We start from the raw sequence: 18,613 nt of genomic DNA on the forward strand, positions 1-18,613 counted from the left end.
CTGTATTTTTACTGCCGGATACTCACAGTTCCTAAAACTGAACCAGTAATCCTAAGAAATATTTGTTTGATGAATACACTGGGTGAATTTAACTGATATATGGTTCAGTTTTAAAAACTGTTAAGTGGAGATTATAACACTTATGCCACAGAGCTCCCGAGAGTATTAAATAAAATAATGTAATATATAATGCATTTGAAACCCGAGTGCCTTATCCATAATAGACATTCACCAATCCATGGCTATTAATGTTATACTGTTAATATTAAAGTGTCAGTTAGTAAATGAAAACTATTATTGACAAGTTACAGGATTTCAATTTCCCAATTTTTAAATCATTGTCTTCATACATGTCAGCAACTTTAAAAAAAAAAAAAGAGTGGTAATAAAAATATAAAACTGATAAATAACATAACCCTACTTATATGGCTTGGGGTGAGACAAGTAAGTTTTAGCAATTTAGCATTATTCACTCTGAAATAACCTTCTGAGACAAGCTATCTTTACGATATGTCCACAACCATGACTCATACCGGGAAGGGAGTTACAGAACATTTTAAGAATGATTTCAGATTTCAGAGTATTTTCTTTTTGTAACCAGGTGAAATGCTCTCCTAGAAATATAACTGCTAACTTGCTGTGATCACTTATTTTCTGGTTATATAAATATTTTGCCCTTCTTTGATTTTTAAACAATCATGTACCTTTCCCTTTGATTGTTTCTTTGTTTTTGTTTATCAATGATAAAGAGCATTGGTCAGAGGGTATAAAAATAGACACTGGTTATATTATATATCATACTTTATTTAACCTGGGGGAACTTGAAATTTTCAAATTATTTATGTACAGAATATTATATACTACTTAGAAGAATTAAAAATGAATCTGAAACTAATAATCTAATCTTTATAGACTAATTAGAACATTCAACTTCTTAACTACTTTTTTTTTTATTAAGAAAGTGGATTGCTTTATTAGAAACAGTGAATATAAAAAGGAGATTGATTTCAGGTAAGAACTCTTTAAAAATATTTCGAGACTATACAAGTAAAAACTTTTTACAAAGATGTTTAGCATTCATTTTCCCTTGGTTCATTTTAAAGAACCTAAATATTTTATTTACTTAAAGACATCAAAATGTTAGACTGCTGGTGAGTTAAGCTCCTTGAGATAATTCAAAATATCAAATATCTCAATTTTTGAGAACTTATATATTTGATGCTAGTAATTAAAACATTATATTATATTGATAAACATTTTTTTTTTACTGATTTGAATACAGTATGTTGATAATCTGAAGTGTAAGGTCACTTGAGAAATGAGATCAGCTAATTTTTCTAATGTTCAAGTTGTATTTTAGCCACCAAGTTCTGTTACAATTCTACAGGTTCAAAGAAAAAGTCAGATTAAGTCTCATCAATGCCCCTACTGCTGGTCATTTTTATGGGTAACTCTAGCAGTTTCCCCCTCCCTCTCAAGTAGTCAAGGTTAATAGACCTGTTAACACTGATTAAATGGCAGTACTTTCCAATATGTTTACATTTACAATAAATAATGTAATAATAAATATAAAACAGATAAACTTGAAGGTTGCTTACAGGTTAATTTATCAGACAAACTCCAATGTGCATAACCTTGCAGAAAGTCTGGGGAAAATTAAGAGTTCATAAACTGTGAAAGGTAGAGACAAGTATCTTAGCTACTTCTTTAAACATATTGGAAAGTGAACTTTTAGCTATTAACTAAAACATCTTAATATACATATGACAAAGTATGAAAATATCTATATTAGGAAAAGATCACTACATCTGAATTCTATTTTCAGGAGATTTCAGAACACAATTCTACAGACTTTTTTTTTTTTTACCAGATTTATACTTTTTACACGTCAATGCTAGAATAAAATTGACAACATGAAAGGCACAATTTTATATGTTAAGTGCATAAAAGTGCCTACAAAGACACCAACACAACCTGGGTGGTTTCTGTCTAGAAGTGGCCTGGTATTTCTGAAGAATTTTATATGCACCTTTAGTAAACACCAAGACACAATGGGGTACCATTTGCCTTCCAGACATTTATTCTTCCAATACTTCATCTCACAATGGCAGTTATCTACTTACTACCTGTCTTTCTCCCTTACTTAAGCTTTTTAGACCTCAGGAGGGAAGAACATAGGGTTGATCAACCCTCATCCAATCAATAAATTTGTAAGACCCCTAAAATAGAATTTAAACAGTCTGTCTCTCAACAGACTGTTTAACTTCAAGGAGAATGAACAAGAAAACCAATCTTTCTCTCATAAGATAATTTAACCTTTGTCAAATATAGTAAAACTACTTCAAATATAATTAAAAGAACTGAAAAACTTAGCAAAGTTCAAAAAACATTTTTTTTAAAGCATTCATAATCTCTTCAAATTATACCTGATCATCCAGTGGTAACTCACAAAAGGCAGGAATATATTTAGCCCATTCCACCAAGACTAAGAGCTGCTGTTTCATGGATTCACAGACATCACCAATACTGGCAATTTTCTTAATATTTATGTCAGTGCTTGCACCAGGGCTTGAGACTGAGATCTAGCATTAAGAAGAACATTATATTAATTCATCACTGAACATAACACAAGACCACTATTTCTCTTTTTTCTACAACTGCAATAAGTAAGCACCATTGAAGTGGGCACTATCATTGTCACAGTATCTTGAAATATACTAAACATGTTAAAATTGAGAAATCAAATACGTATCAATTCAAGTTAAATTGAGAACATTCACTGCATAGCACCATGGTCTGGGAGTACTATCTTATTTTCTGGCCAAACCTGTAAAATAAGTTACCACAACTTTCAGGGAGCTTCATAATTCAAAATGACTACACAAAGAGCTATGGAGTATCCACATGAACTATGTTGTATGATTTTATTTTTAATTGAAGATGATAGTTCCACTAAGAAAGCCCATCTTTAATTTGCTGTAATTTATGAAGGAAAGTTTCCGTTGGATAAAGTTTACCAACTGAGGAGAAAAGATTTAGATGAGAAGTCAGACTATTTATGCTGCTGCATTTAATGGAAGCCCACCCAAATAAAGTTAAGAAACCAACCTTTGACTCAGCAAGTTGAAAATCTTAATGTGTAATGATAAATTTTTTAAATGATGTATAATTTTGAACTATCTAAGATATAAGTAGTGTTCAAATGCCTTTCTTCTGAAAAAAATCACTTTCTAAAAGTTCTTCTAAACTTAATTTTTGAACATGTGTGTGTGTGTACGTGTCTTTCTGCAGTGTATCTCTATTTCCTCACAGTTCCTTTCAGGCCATTCTCGAAATACTTTATAGGACCATCAAATAATCTTCAAGTAATGATGATGATAATGGTGAGGTTAACTTCATCATTTACCCTTGTGTTATCAAAAATGAAAGTAGTTGCATTGACTCATTATAGAACCTGATTAATAGCTATTTCGTTGTTTGCTTTATAATAGAAAAATACCATTAACATTTCTAATAGGGGCATTGGTAAGATAAACTTTCTTCAGAAGGTTTCTTTATTTGATTCTTAAGTGATTTACTTTTATTTATATAACTAATCACTTATAGTTTTAACTTTAGAATTGATATCCTCATTCTAGAAATTTCAAATAATAAAGTTTCTCCTGTGTTTTCTAAATTCTGGTTCTTCCCTTAAATACCTGTTTCCAAAGCAGATGTTAAGGTGAGTTCTTGAATCTAGAAGTCATTTTCAAGGAAGGAAGCTCTAATGATAGGCCTCAAGTAAACACCCCCAAAGCTGTGATAACTGATTTCCAGATTCAATCAATAAAACAAGATACTGTCCCCAGGGCATTGTGCTATGCATTAAGTATTTTAAATCAACCTTGCAAACAAACTTTTAACACTCTTAGACTGAAATGCATTTCATTTTTCCATTTAAAAAGTAGGAACTCGCCCAAGAAAAGTCAAAATTGAGTCAACATTCCAACTAATATTTTCAAAGTAAAATTCTTCAATTTGCATAGGTGTCATTTATTATAGTAATGAGCACATTTGAGTGAACTTAAATCATTTTAGTATTAGGCCTAAATAGACATCTGATTCTATTAAACAGGGCTGGATGCTGGTGCAGCAGTAATGCAGCAGTACCTGGCGAGACCGAACTTCTGCTTGTGCCAGTGTGTTAATGGAGGGGATGTTGCTGCCATCAAATGTGCTTCTTCTCGTGCTGATTCTATCACGTTCGTTTTGCACAGCTAGGGGAGCAAATCACAGTATTTACTGGTCAGTTTTCTTCAATATATGTCAGAATATACAGTTTGAAGTGAAAACAACATTACTATAAAAGGAGAAATGGGATGCCTCTAAAAGACCTTGGAGGGGGGTGCTTGAGGCAGGGAGAAAAGTATGACTGAAGGTATGTTTCATTCTGTACCATTTTTAAAGTAGGAAGAGCCAGGCTTGTCACTAGAGCTCATAAAATATTGCCTTTTGGGACTTCATGATGGCACGCATGTTAGAAAGTGTTGGGTCAGTCAGTTCAGCCATGCTGTAGTTTTACGAGGTTGGTTTTCCATTCTCTCAAAGTTAATAAAACCATAAGATAACTAGAGGAAGAGAACAACCTGTGAGATTGACCAGGTCAAAGATAAGAGTGTATTCACTGTCAGAAAATATGAGTCATACATTTTGAAACTCCCATTTTTCTTTTTCTTCTAAAGCACTAGCAAAAATGGAAAGTAAATTTATTTAGTTAAGGTGATTTTCAGATGGCAATCCTATGATCTCTTATGAAACAATGTCCTCAGGACAGTTTACAAACACTAATAAGGCAAAAATTGCAGCACGTAGGGGTCTCTCTTGAGAACATTGAGATTAGAATATCAGCATTTTGGAACAATGAAGAAATATTAAGTATTTATATGAAAGTTTTCTAAGAAAGAGATCTCTCTGTTTCAGAAAGGAAAGAAAAGAATAATGTGTATCCCCCAATTTTTTATCGAAAACTAAATTTTTAAAAATAAGGAAGAGGGAGAGGGTTAGTACGAATTTGTATACTTGTAATACATAGAATAATAGAAGTCAGATGTCAAAGTTGGATTTCAAACCTTAAAAGGTAAAATTATCTTCTCTTAACCAAAAAGAATGGAAACAAAGTCTGTAGCCCCTAAATTATTTACACTAATGCTCTATCCAATTCTGCTGGAAAGATAAGACATTAAACTACCAGAAATTTTTTCTGTAATTATTCTTTTATTAAAGAAATTCATCAATTTCTATGCCAAAATCTACTATCTAACCAAACTTACTATTTAACTATCAACTCCACTAATTTGAAAGAGAAAATATTAAACTTCTTGCCTTTAAGAGTGAGTAATCTCTAGTTGGAGTGAATCATTAATATTTTATTTTTAAATCATATTTACTGGTAGCTTACTTCCTCTCTCTCCCTTTTTTTTTTTTTTTTTTTTTTAGCAAATATTGTCATTGACTTTCAGCCTAAACTGACTCATTTGGAAATGTATACATGGAGGTAAAAAAATTAAAATATAAGTTATGCTTTTATGAATTTCATTTACATGATCGATCTTTAGAAAAATGCTAAAAGATATTGTGAACATTTGTAATTATCTTGCAGCTACCTTTTTTGACATAAAACCATATTTATATACGTTTCCATCTAACTAACCTTAATATTATGCTATTAGTGTAAATAAGAAAAATATATCTACTTTGAAAGTTAAAACTTACTTCCTAATCTATTTAGGAAAAATTAATACATTATTCTATGAACAGTATAAGATATACTTTCACTGTTTTTGAAAATAATTTAATTTAGCAAATTGTAAAACTCTTAACGGAATTGTAGAATTGTGGTTTGCTTTTACATTGGTAGGAGTGAAGCAGAGGTTCAAGTAGAAATGAATGAAGATAATTGACAAAGCAGGTAATTAATCCCATAAACTACCAAATAGGCCACTAGAAATAAGTCATGTTGAAATGAAAGTGTTTTTCCTTTAACTTTGTGAACTTTATTTTGCCTTTTTTTCTGAGACTAGCAACTGAATGAAATGAATGGAATTTTTGTCTCTTGAAAATACTGAGTGACAAAGAAAAAAACTATGTTTAAGATAGGTTTGATATTTTTCACATATCTGATTTAATTTTTTAATAAGATATGAAACAGTTCTGAAAAATATCTCTTTGTATGTGATAGTGATAGGGATAAGCATGTGACAAAATAATAAACAGAAAATTGTATAGCAGCTATTCCCTGCCAAACATTTAAATATGCTAAACACATTTGTTTTGCTAAATTAACCATAGTTAGAACATAGGATAATATAATTAGATTATTTAATATGTTCAAAATGAAATTAGTGCACATTAAAATAGAGCATCTAGTCCATTGTCTCTGTCTTTGAATAGACTATAAGCTCCCTGACAGGGGGGATTATTTTGCTCAGTATGTTCACTACTGAAACCTCAGCACCCGCAACAGTGTTTGGAGAGCAGCAGTGCTCAATAAATTTGTTAAATAAATAAATGAATGCATGAAAAGTCAATGTTCAGTTAATATTTATGAAATGAATAAAGATATTCAGTTGTTAGTGAGAACAAAAAATCCATTTAAAATTCATTTATAATTGCATCCTATTCATATATTTTGCCATTTAGCTTTTGAACAAGACATTGGAATATTTTTTCAGACAATAATTTTCTTGCCAGGGACTACGCAGTAGTGGATAGAACATGTCAAATTGGTCAGCAGGTAAAGACTGGCTCTACCACTCACCAGTGGGTACCAGTGTCCTTGAGTAAATTCTTAAACTCGAGGAACCACAGATTCTTCACTGAGGATAATCAGAACTCATGTAAAGGTTATTGTGATTAAATGAGAACATGTGTGTATAACACTTTTCATCAATAATGTTAATAATCATTATGTTATATATTATTACCTTCTTTTTTCATTCCTGCTCTAAAGCACTTTCTTAATCGACAGTATCTACATTGATTCCTTTTGTCTTTGTCAACAACACATTGCCGACTGAACCTACAATGCCAAAAAAATATATTAGTTTGCAGAAAACTGTTATTTATCAAAAAAAGCAAACAGACTTTAAAAAGTATAGTCAAATTTAGATCAACAGGAAGAATGTATAAGAACAATTAGCTATGACTTTTCTAATCTCATGATCGACATGAAAATACAAGCCTCATCTCTCATGCAGTCTTTCTAATAAAACAAAACTGAACGATATCTCACTTTTGGCCAGTATCCATGATCATTTCTATCTTGAGCCATGAAAGCCAAACCTAGTTTAAAAATTCTGGCATACAAATTCTAATGCTTACTGCTAAATGATCTCAGTGTGATAAGGAACTTCACTCCTCTGAACTTTCATGCTTTTCTCTATTTAAAAATTCTTCTATTAATTTTACATCATATCCAATTGGAGTTTACTCTACATTCCAAATTACATATCAAGAGGCAATTGAATAAAGTATAAAGAGTAGAGTCTCTGAAAAATTAGGTACTACTTCACACCCACTAGAGTGGCTATAATCAGAAAAAACAGACAATAGCAAATAATGAGGTTGTGGAAAAACTGGACCTCTCACACATTGTTAGTTATAATACAAAATGATGTGCTGCTTAGGAAAACAGTTTGGCAGTTTTTCAAAAAGTTAAACAAGAGTTACCAAATGACCCAGCAATTCCACTCCAAGGTATACACCCAAGAGAAATGAAAACATATATTCACACAAACACTTACACACAAATGTCCATAGCAGCGTTATTCATAATAGTCAAAAAGTGGGGACAACCCAAATGCCCATCAGCTGATGAACAGATAAACAAAATGCAGTGTACCCACACAATGGCATATTACACCTGGCAATAAATAAGAATGAAGCGCTGATACATGCTACAACATGGATGAACCTTGAGAACACTATTCTAAGTGAAAGAAGTCAGACACAAAAGGTCACATATTGTGTAATTTCATTTATATCAAATGTGCAAAAGAGACAAATCTATAAAGACAGAAAGTAGATCAGTAGTTACCTCATATTGGTGGGGAGGGAGTTGGGGGGAATGAGGAGTGACTATTGAAGGGTACTAAGAGGTTTCTTTATAGGATGGTGAAATATTCTAAATTGAATGTAGTGATGATTGTACAACTCTGTGAATATAATAAAAAAATGAATTGCATACTAAAAAAAAAAAAAAAAGTACAGTCTCTGGAATTAGACCTGAGCTTGATTCCCAGGTCAACATTCACTGTCTATAGAACTTGGAAATGTTATTTAACTTTCCAAGTTAACCCACAATTGTAAAATAGGGAAAACCTGCCGTCACAGGTTGTTAACTGAGCATACTTAAAAGACTATGAGATCAGCAAAACCTGAGCTTAAAAAACCTTTCTGCCTCTAAACTTACATCAATATAATATTTTCCAAATGGAAAATCATGGCATTTGCTTAATACCAATACATGTAAAGAAAGCTAAGTTGGCAGCAGTATTCATGATGGGAAGGTGGGAGGAGTAAAGCCATACATGTTGTTGGAATAGTTTTTAAATTTCCAAAATTTGTTATGGGAACGTTTCTTTCCCACTTTTCTCATACAGGAAGGGTGGAAATCTTGAAATCTCTGTGTGCTGACATTCTCTGACTCTTAAAAGTTCTTGTTGGGGCGCTCAACTCAATATTCTGTAATAAGCTATATGGGAAAAGAATCTGAAAAAGAATAGGTATATGTATATGTATAACTGAATCACTTTTCTGTACACCTGAAACTAACACAACATTGTAAATCAACTATGGTCCAACATGAAGAAAAAATTAAATTAAAAAAAAGTTGCTGTCGGATTTAGTTGCTTGGATGGCCATTTTTCATATACATATATATATATTTCACCTTCAACAGAACACATAACTTAAAAATTGTAAAAGATAGTGTTTACATGTTATTTTGTATGTATTTTAGTTATTAATCTTTTAGAAGCACTCAATATTTGGTGTAATCATAGAGAAAATGCTTTTGATGAAGGAAATCCACTTGATTACTTTACACCTCTTGAGTTTGGTTGTATATAAAAGCAAGAACACACTCTTTTTTGTTTACCAAGAAGGTTTTAAAGTAGATGATTTACATTTTTATACCTACTTTAAGCTCTCCTAAAAAAATTACTAGAGAACACTAGTTAGATATTTGGGAGTTATATATTAACTTTTTCCACATCCCTAGAAGTCAAATGGCATCATATTGTAAGAGAGTTAACTTCTTCCCAAACATCCAACTTGTTCCTAAAACACCTTAACAATCCTACACGTGACTTTCAGAGACAGAGCAGACACATATTTTTCTGTTAAAGTCAGTCATTTTTTAATAACCCATATTTAACACAGATATAATCTGTATTCAAGAACTGTCATTCTAAACACTCAAAGGGAAATATCTGACCCTAAATCGTGCTATGATGTTGACTTTTTTTAAAAAAGCCTACTAGAAACATGTGATACATAAAATATAAATACATTTTAGACAAACATTAAATTCAATTACAAAATTGTGGCACGAGAAATACATCTAAAATTTTAGAGCTGAAAATTTCATTTTATTCAGTAACATCAACAAGCTACCAAAATCATCTGCCTTTTTATAATTTTGTTCCAAGACTCAGGACATGATGACGCTAAAAAGATAAGCAATATGCAGAAAAATACACGCATTGTGAAACCATTTAAATACAGATTTACGTATGTCTATTGGTATACGAACATGTGGTGAAACAATAAAGAAACACAAGGAAAAGACAAACACCAAATTTCAGATGGTATTTACCTCTGGGAGAGAGGGGAGGAAGAGAAAGTGATAGGGGAGGTGTCCACTGGAGGCTTCAATTATATTGCTCTAAACTGGGTGGTAAGCATGTGGATTTTTTAATATACATTTTATAAGATGTTATGAAACTAAGATGTTTCATAAAAAAGAACCACCCGTGTGACTGCATGTGTATACACACCCACACACCCTCACTTTTCATGTCGTTCATAAATTTTGTTGTTAGAGTTACAGAAATTTGAAAGCTCTGAATTTTATTCCTGTACTTCTTGCATGGCATTTTGAAACACCTCTAAAGATCACCTTCCGGGAAGGAGCATTTCAAGTACCTGCAGGAATAAACGTGACTCTTGCGGATGCTGCGTCTGAAGAAGCCCTTGCACCCATCACAGCTGGAGGCGCCATAGTGCTTTCCTGTCGCTCTGTCCCCACATATAGCACATAGACAGTTGACACCGTTATCTGTGGTATTCATACTTGTTGTCTCTGGGACAGAACTATCTGTTAAAGAAAGAGAAAGAGGTAGAGTGCAAGTTAGTACTGAGTATTTCTTACATAAATTGGCCTACTAATTATTCATGGGAGTGAAATAGTCTCTTCCTCAGCTTCTTGGAAGCTCCACATCAGTGCTCTCCTTTTATCCACTGGCTGTTTCTGCCACACTCCATTCCAAACTCCCCACTCGTATTTTGGAGGATTAAAATTTGGTATACCACAGGGCTCAGTCCCTCAACTATACCCTTTCCCTAGGGAAGCTCATCCAGTCCCATGACATTAAATATCATCTGTATGATGAAAAATCCCCACATTTTATTTCTAGGCCCGATGTCTCCCACGGGTATCAGTCTAAAATGCCCAAATACCTACTGAACAACTTCACTTTGGAGTTTAATAAGAATTGCAAATTAATGTATCAAAAATAGAACTCTGATTTTTCTTTTTTTCTCCTAGAACTTGTTCTTCCTTCAGTCTTCCTTAGTCAGTCAATGGTACCATCTAGTACCTAAGGCCAATAATCTGGGAGTCTTTACTGAATTCTCGCCTTCGTTGCTCATATCCAATCCATGAGTCATATTTAAAATACATATCGAATCCATAACTTTTCAGCCTTTTACCATGGCCACCCTTATCCAATCGAACATAATCTTTTCCCTGGATTATTGCAATAGCTTCCTCTCTAATTTCTCGAATACTTCCACCCTGGTTCCCCTACTGTTTATTATCAGAAAGCCCGCAATGTGCTCTTGGCATAAGAAATTCACATCACATTAGCCTTCAGCATCCAACCCTTAGATAGAAAATAAAGCCTACACATATTCCCATGGCCTATAGAGCCCAGAGTGAAAAGGTTCCCTTCCCACCTCTCTGATCCCATTATCTGGCACTACTTTTCATCCTGTTCACTAGTCTCCAGTAATGTTGCCTCTTTTTTTTTTTCTCCTTGAAGTCTGTTCCCATCTCAGAGCCTTTACACTTGCTATCCCTTCTGCCTGGAAGGAAAGCTCTTCCTCAAGAATTTCTATTAGCTGGCTATCCAGTTTCTGCTCACATCTCACATTTTCTGTGAAACATTCTGTAAACACACATCTAAAAGAGCCATCTCTCATTTGCCCTTCAAGTAGAACCTAGTACCTTGTTTATATTTTAAACTAACCACTTCATTTTCTAAAATTATATTATGCTTCAGTCTGTTCATTTATTACCCATCTTTACCCATAGAATAAAAACTTCATGATGTCAGAGGATTTATCTGTCTTAGTCACCCCTCTGCCTTCCAGCTCTTAGAACTATGCCTTACATAAAGTGAGAACTAATTGTTTTGAAGAAAGACGCTTCAAAAAATCCACAGATATTTTTACTTAAATATTTCTTAAATTAGTTAATATTGTTTACTACATCTTAACAAATATCTATGTACTCAAAAGATATTAATAAGAATATATTATACACTTTAATTGATAATAAATTATATAATAATGTAAATATAATAATTCATTATTATATTTCCAATATAAAAAAGATAAAATCAAAGACTGTTATGTCCCAATTACATTCTGTGACAATATATGTATTCTACTTACTAATACTTCTGAGTTGACAAATATTGTCATATATAACTTCATAAAGTTACAAAAATCTTCAGTGAGAATATGCTTAAGGGTAATCATGTGACATTTTAGAATTTAAGTGCTAGTAATTTTTCTTTCGATAACATAAACAAAATAGATATTAGAAATATGGCAGAAGTGTTAAAGATTGACTGTGTTCTGGATGATTATATGGAAACAAAAAAAATATTCAACTCTTACTTCCAGTTTGATGTCATACTTGCATATTATTAACAAGAATTTACATATTATTACAAGAAAACAAGTTAGACAACACTTTGGAAATAGCCATATAAGTCAGTGGTTTTAGTAAATATTTATGGTAAATCTGTCCCTACTATTTAGTAATCTATAGCCTTTAAAAAATTCATGAGTCTATTGAGGTAAATACTTTATTAAATACCTTAGTCAAGTCTAAACATAAGGATTAAAAATAGTGACTTCCTAATAGATGCACTGTCAATTGATTTTAACTCCTTTGTGCTAAAATTTCAGAATTCATCTTCTGAAAATTTTTAGAAATCTTCCCACTAATAAATTATTGTTATTTATTGTAAATATTACAGCTATAGCAGTCATTGAAATTGTACAGCATATTAGAACGTTAAGATATCCTGAGTACAAGATACATTCTCAGTCCTGAGCTAAACACACACACACACACACACACACAGAATTTTCCAAAGCATATATAATTAGCAGATTTTAGGAGTTCTAACAATTATAACTGATATCTTGGACAAAATTTTTACATGAAAAAATATGTAAATTCAAAGTCAGTAGTAAACTGTATTCTATAAAGACATGAGCCCTAAACAAGTCATGTCTTATTTAAAGTTAAAATGTTACAGTAGATAAATACTAAGAGCTTTGTGAGGCTAAACATTAGCTTGTCAAGTGCAGTTATAATATAAACCCTTATTTCTTTTCATATTTGTGTCCAATGCAAAAACTTGACAGTAATTTTAAATACAGTTTCTCAGCAGCAGCAATTGAGAACTGGAATAATGAAAGGAGAAGGCGACCAGTAAAACTCTCCAGTGTTCTAAGGACAATTTTCCATATGTCATTTTAAATGTTGCATAGAAAATATACTTTACAGCCAACCTGCCAATATTACTCATTACTGTGATTTACAGTAAATAAAATAACTGCTGAAACTACTCTTTCTATCTAACTGGCCCATGACAGAATTCCGAGGTTACTTTATTATGCATAGCTAAGCTTTTTCTATCTCAAACATAAGATAGCCATAGCATTATTAATTTAAATTTTGTGATGAAGCACAAAAGTCTCAGATCTGTGGCCTTAAAAAACAAGCCCTGAATTCTCCAGCAATAAAACACACGGAACCACCACCTGGGAAGCTCAGTTTTCCTGCTCTCATTATACTTACTTTTCTTTTTATCTACAAGCAGATGAGAACTCACCATTTGAATTATACAGAATCTGCATAGTTTCAAACTCCAAAGTTGTATAAGTTGGGTCCAAAACTTCACTGTAATTTGCCATCTCCATGTCCAGTATCGGTTCCGATACCCTCATCATTGATTTAGATACACACATACGAGTGGCACCACAGGCCCAGAGTGTGTGATGGCTGTTGGGCTTTCAATCTGTGAGGGATAATCCAAAGTTAACTGTAACTGAGTGACTTATGTGCTGCAGTGGGAGGAGCTGTAAAACTGTAAACTCCTTCAGCAGGCCATATTCTGCTTACTTCTTTTTCTTTTATGGTGTACGAAAGCAATTCATTGTGATAATGTTGGAATGCTTCATGAAATCACCTTATCTGAAGTGCTTAGTGGACTAACTTGATTTCCTAAATGGATTTCCAGTAGACAATAAATGATGTCATTAAGAGGATTAAAAACAGAAAAGAGAATACCTCTGATTTTGAACTGTCATTATAGCATCATTTCTCCCATTTAAGCGGCTGAAATCTCATGCCCCATGTTCTAAAAAAATGAGAATTACCTTACTGTCATAAATTGGGTAAGTCAAGACTGTAAGTTAACACTTAACATAAGCACTTAATAATTTCAAGTTTCCTTACCCATACAATAAAGCTAACTTTCTGTTGAGGAAAAACAAATTTGTAATTTGAAATGACAGGGATTTATGATATATTCCAGTAGAAGCCTGGGCATAGCCCTAATATGGCCTGAAACACATTCTCTTTAGTTATCAATCTATGAATTGGTGTCCCTTGCATGTTTGTAAATGTTCCAAGGGCAGAACCAGTACAGTTGCTAGTATCTTGTAGGCATTCGATAAGTAATTGTTAGACAACCACGGTGAGATGCTGGGAAGCTTGCCATGGCATGCAGCCTGAGAGCCCTTAAAAACTGCTTCAGGGAGGCCCCTTGGAAAAGATGTGCAGCAGGCTGAATACCAGTGTGCAATGAAGACAGGGTAGGAAAGAAAGCTAAACCCTCATTCTCCATAGTGGAGAGTCAATGGATAACATGAAAACTGAAAGTACAAGAAGCAGCATGTCACTTAAAGTCATGGGGTAATAGTGGGGGGGGGGGGGGAAGAAAAAAGAAGAAGGCTAAAAGAAGTGCCTCTGAGAACGATGCCCATTTACCTTTTTTGTTTGTTTTTTGTTTTGTAGAATTCTTGGGAGAAACTTTGTAGAATTATTTGATTCTTAAATCTACATGCTTCTATAACTTTAATAAAAACAATAAAAAGGCAAAAATAATAATAAATATATAAATGTTACATGAATAAGGTTTCATTTCTTTTTACTTCTGATGTCAGTTACATTCTAGACATTAAACTGAACATGTGTAGATTAACACATTCCCATCATCAAATTTCTCATACATAACATCTATAAAGTACACTGTATCTTTTATGTGTACGTGTGACAAGAAGCATTTAGAGTATGGGGAAATTTAGAAGATAATATTCAAAGATTATATTTTATTTCTGAGAATACGTTTATTGATTTTATCTTCCAAGAAAGAATTCCAGCCACATGTACATTATAAAGTCAGAATTTCATTTTCCACATTTGTTAACGATTACTGCAAAGTAATATTTCTTATTCAATTTCTTAACACCATAAACTTTGTGACTACTGTATCTTGGAAATTATTATATTTTTCATCAGGGAAGACTGGCCTCTTAAACTCAAAGCCATGTGAAGAAAAGAGCAGAGAGTCATTTTAGCAGCCAGAGTCACTAAATCAAACAGTGAACACTGGAATAGTCCTCTTGCTTTCATATTCTGTAGGATTCTTAATTGTGAGGATAATACTTGGGGGATAAATTTTAGGGACTGATTTTGTTTAGAAGGTTAACTGTAGTAGTTGTTTTTGAAGGGCACAACATGAAAATCCTGTGGTTTTCATTTACATGAAGTGGTTCTCATTTGTGGTGAGGTAGCACAGACCTGTTGTGTTTCCTGTGTGAACACAAAGAGTGCATTGTGCATTGCCCACAGTCTTTCACATGCACGTAGTGACTAACTGATGCTGAGGCATGTCACCAATGGGAGTGTACCAACAGAAGGAAAAGAAGCAAAGAAAAAGGTAGAGAACCATTCATTTATATGACTGCAAAACACTTAAGAGAAATGTGATAAAAAGAGAAATGTGGATATAGATCAGGAGAACAATGCTGTCATAGTTTTATTGGTCTACCCCATCCTGTGTCCATGGGTGGCATCACCATGGATCAGGGCACTGCACTCAAAAGTGGAAGGAGCTTTCAATTCATCTCAGCACAGATCCTCAAGTAGCCACTAGCAATTAGAGCTGGTTTTCAAGATGAAACACATTTCCCATCCACATTATTGTAAATTATTTTCTTCATTTTATCAAGTAAAAACTTGAGAATTTCCAGAAGATATAGAGGATCAAAATAGCAGGCATATCTCTTCAATGGGAGCAGTCTGTCTTCCTAATGATCTTCAGATGTGGAAACTCCCACAGAATTCAGTCAGCCTCACTCTAGTGAAGGAAAGATTCTCTTTGTTTGTTTTTTGTTTTTAATCTTCTAAGACATTACAAAGCAGAGTAGAAGTCCTCTTTTCTTAAATTCTAGAATTGGTAATTTACTGAACTAGTTAAGCAAACAAAATAATTGAAACAAAGAGTCATAAAATTGGTATATCTATACTTAATATGTATAATTGTTACTGTTTTGTTGGATAACCAAGACCTTTTATTTGAGTAAGAATCCAAATAAGTGGATTCTTTCTTTTTAAATTGGGATTGGGATTCTTTCTTTTTAAATTGAAGTATATATAGAATATATATACATATATTCTTTTTCAGATTCTTTTCCATTATAGGTTATTGTAAGATATTGACCATAATTCCCTGTGCTATACAGTAGAACCTTGTTACTTACCTATGTTGTATAAAGTAGTGTGTACCTGTTAATCCCAAGCTCTTAATTTATTCCTTCCCACCCCACCCTGCTTTCCCCTTTGGTAACCATAAATTTGTTTTCTATGTCTGTGAGTTTGTTTCTGTTTTGTAAATAAGTTCACTTGTATCATTTTTTAAGATTCCAAATGTAAGTGATATCATATGATGTTTGTCTTTGTCTGGCTTACTTCACTTAGTATGATAATCTCTAGGTCCATCCATGTTGCTGCAAATGGCGTTATTTCATTCTTTGTTATGGCTGAGTAATATTCCATTGTATATATGTACCACATCTTTTTTATCCATTCATCTGTCGATGGACACTTAGTTTTCTTCCATGTCTTGGCTATTGTAAATAGTGCTGCTATGAACATTAGGGTGCATGTATCTTTTTGAATTAGAGTTTTCTCTAGATATATGCCCACGAGTGGGATTGCTGGATCACATGGTAACTATTTTTAGTTTTTTAAGGGACTTCCATACCGTTCTCCATAGTGGCTGCACCAATTTACATTTGGGATTCTTTATTATTATTATTATTTTTATAAATCCCATACACTACCTTTGATTTCTTGTATTTTTTTAAGTGGAGAAAAAAGTCAAAGGTATCTGTAAAGCAGCCGGAATACAGAAGCCTTCTAGAATTTTATACTTTTTGAAATTTATTTTAATCAACTTGTTTTTATTCACTTCCAAAGTATTTTCCTTGGTTTTTATAGGGAAAATTTTTTCTTTTAATACTCATATTTCATTAGGTTATGTAATATTTAACTAAATTATAGAGTAAAATAACAAGAATAAATGGCATTAACATGCTAGGTAAAAAATACAAGTGACCCTTGATAACTATATAGAGCTGATGAGATGGTCAGAGGACACTATGGCACTATTAACAATAGCCAAGGTGGAAACAATACAAATGTCCATTAATGGATGAATGGATTAAAAAAAAATGTGGTATATAATGGAAAACTATTCAGCTTTAAAAAGGAATGAACATAGTAGTGATACATACTACAACATGGATGAACCTTAAAAACATTATGATAGGGGCTTCCCTGGTGGTGCAGTGGTTGAGAATCTGCCTGCCAATGCAGGGGCCACAGGTTCAAGCCCTGGTCAGGGAAGATCCCACATGCCACGGAGCAACTAGGCACGTGAGCCACAATTACTGAGCCTGCGCGTCTGGAGCCTGTGCTCCGCAACAAGAGAGGCCGCGATAGTGAGAGGCCCGCGCACCGCGATGAAGAGTGGCCCCCACTTGCCGCAACTAGAGAAAGCCCTCGCACAGAAACAAAGACCCAACACAGCCATAAATAAATAAAATAAATAAATAAATAAAAAATTAAAAAAACAAAACAAAAAACATTATGATAAATAAAATAAGCCCATCACAGAAATACAAATACAGCAAGATTCCACTAATATGAGAAATCTAAAATAGTCATCCTTATAGATTCAAAGAGAGGAATGGTGGTTGCCAGGGGCCAGGGGGAGGGAGAAAGGGGAAGTTACTAATTAAAAGGTTTAAAATTTTAGTGAAGCAAGATGAATAAGTTCTAAAGATCTGCCATACAACATTGTACCAGCCAACAATAATGTATAACACAACTTAAAAATTTATTAAAAAGGCAGCACTTATGTTAGACGTTCTTAGCACAATAAAATCAAAAGATTTATGATGAAGAACTGAACTACAGTATGGGAAAATGATCAACCTTATTAGTAATCAGAGAAATGTAAAACAAAACAATGTTGTTAAAAAAAAAAAAAAAGATGCCTTCTACTTAAGGAAAGTAGCCTACCCTGGAAACTAATTCTTATCTTCTACAAAGGAAGTTGAGAACCGGAGTCAATGCAGGGAGCTGGCTAAGTAGAGATTAGATTTTTCTCTTGAATTTATTTTAACATAAGATAACTTGTTTTTTAAAATTAACTTGTATTCCTCCATACGACAAATCCCTCCTCTCTACTTTTAACATTAATTAGGCTTCATTCAGAATATTTTTATTTGCTTAAAGAGGAGTAAGGAAGGACAATGAGGAGGATGAGAAAGAAAGGAAATAAAGACATAACAGAAAAAGGAAATGTCACAGAGAAATAATTTTAGTCATGGTTACTTTGGATTTTTAATAATGCATCATAATCAAGCAAGTATCACACTCTTTAGTGTTTTGTGTTTTCCCTTTCAATAGTGATTGTGACATTTTCATAACTTAGTAACTTTGATTTTTGGAAACATGTCACTTGGCACAACTGAACAA

The 18,613-nt window shown here is 33.1% G+C and overlaps 1 protein-coding gene across 2 annotated transcripts in view; it reads right to left on the bottom strand.

Moving 5' to 3' along the window:
• The window catches only part of HNF4G (hepatocyte nuclear factor 4 gamma), a 133,444-nt gene that overhangs the window by 10,757 nt on the left and 104,074 nt on the right, over window positions 1-18,613 (bottom strand). For both annotated transcript variants that reach the window (XM_036830328.1, XM_036830329.1), the window contains exons 3-7: window positions 13,395-13,580; window positions 10,186-10,357; window positions 6,963-7,057; window positions 4,150-4,256; window positions 2,427-2,582 (exon numbers count right to left, since the gene is read on the bottom strand). In XM_036830328.1, coding sequence (XP_036686223.1) covers window positions 2,427-2,582; window positions 4,150-4,256; window positions 6,963-7,057; window positions 10,186-10,357; window positions 13,395-13,530 — 666 coding nt within the window. In that variant the 5' untranslated portion in view covers window positions 13,531-13,580. The remainder of the gene's footprint in view (window positions 1-2,426; window positions 2,583-4,149; window positions 4,257-6,962; window positions 7,058-10,185; window positions 10,358-13,394; window positions 13,581-18,613) is intronic.

Source organism: Balaenoptera musculus, chromosome 17, assembly GCF_009873245.2.
Source record: "Balaenoptera musculus isolate JJ_BM4_2016_0621 chromosome 17, mBalMus1.pri.v3, whole genome shotgun sequence".
Taxonomy (NCBI): Eukaryota; Metazoa; Chordata; class Mammalia; order Artiodactyla; family Balaenopteridae; genus Balaenoptera; species Balaenoptera musculus.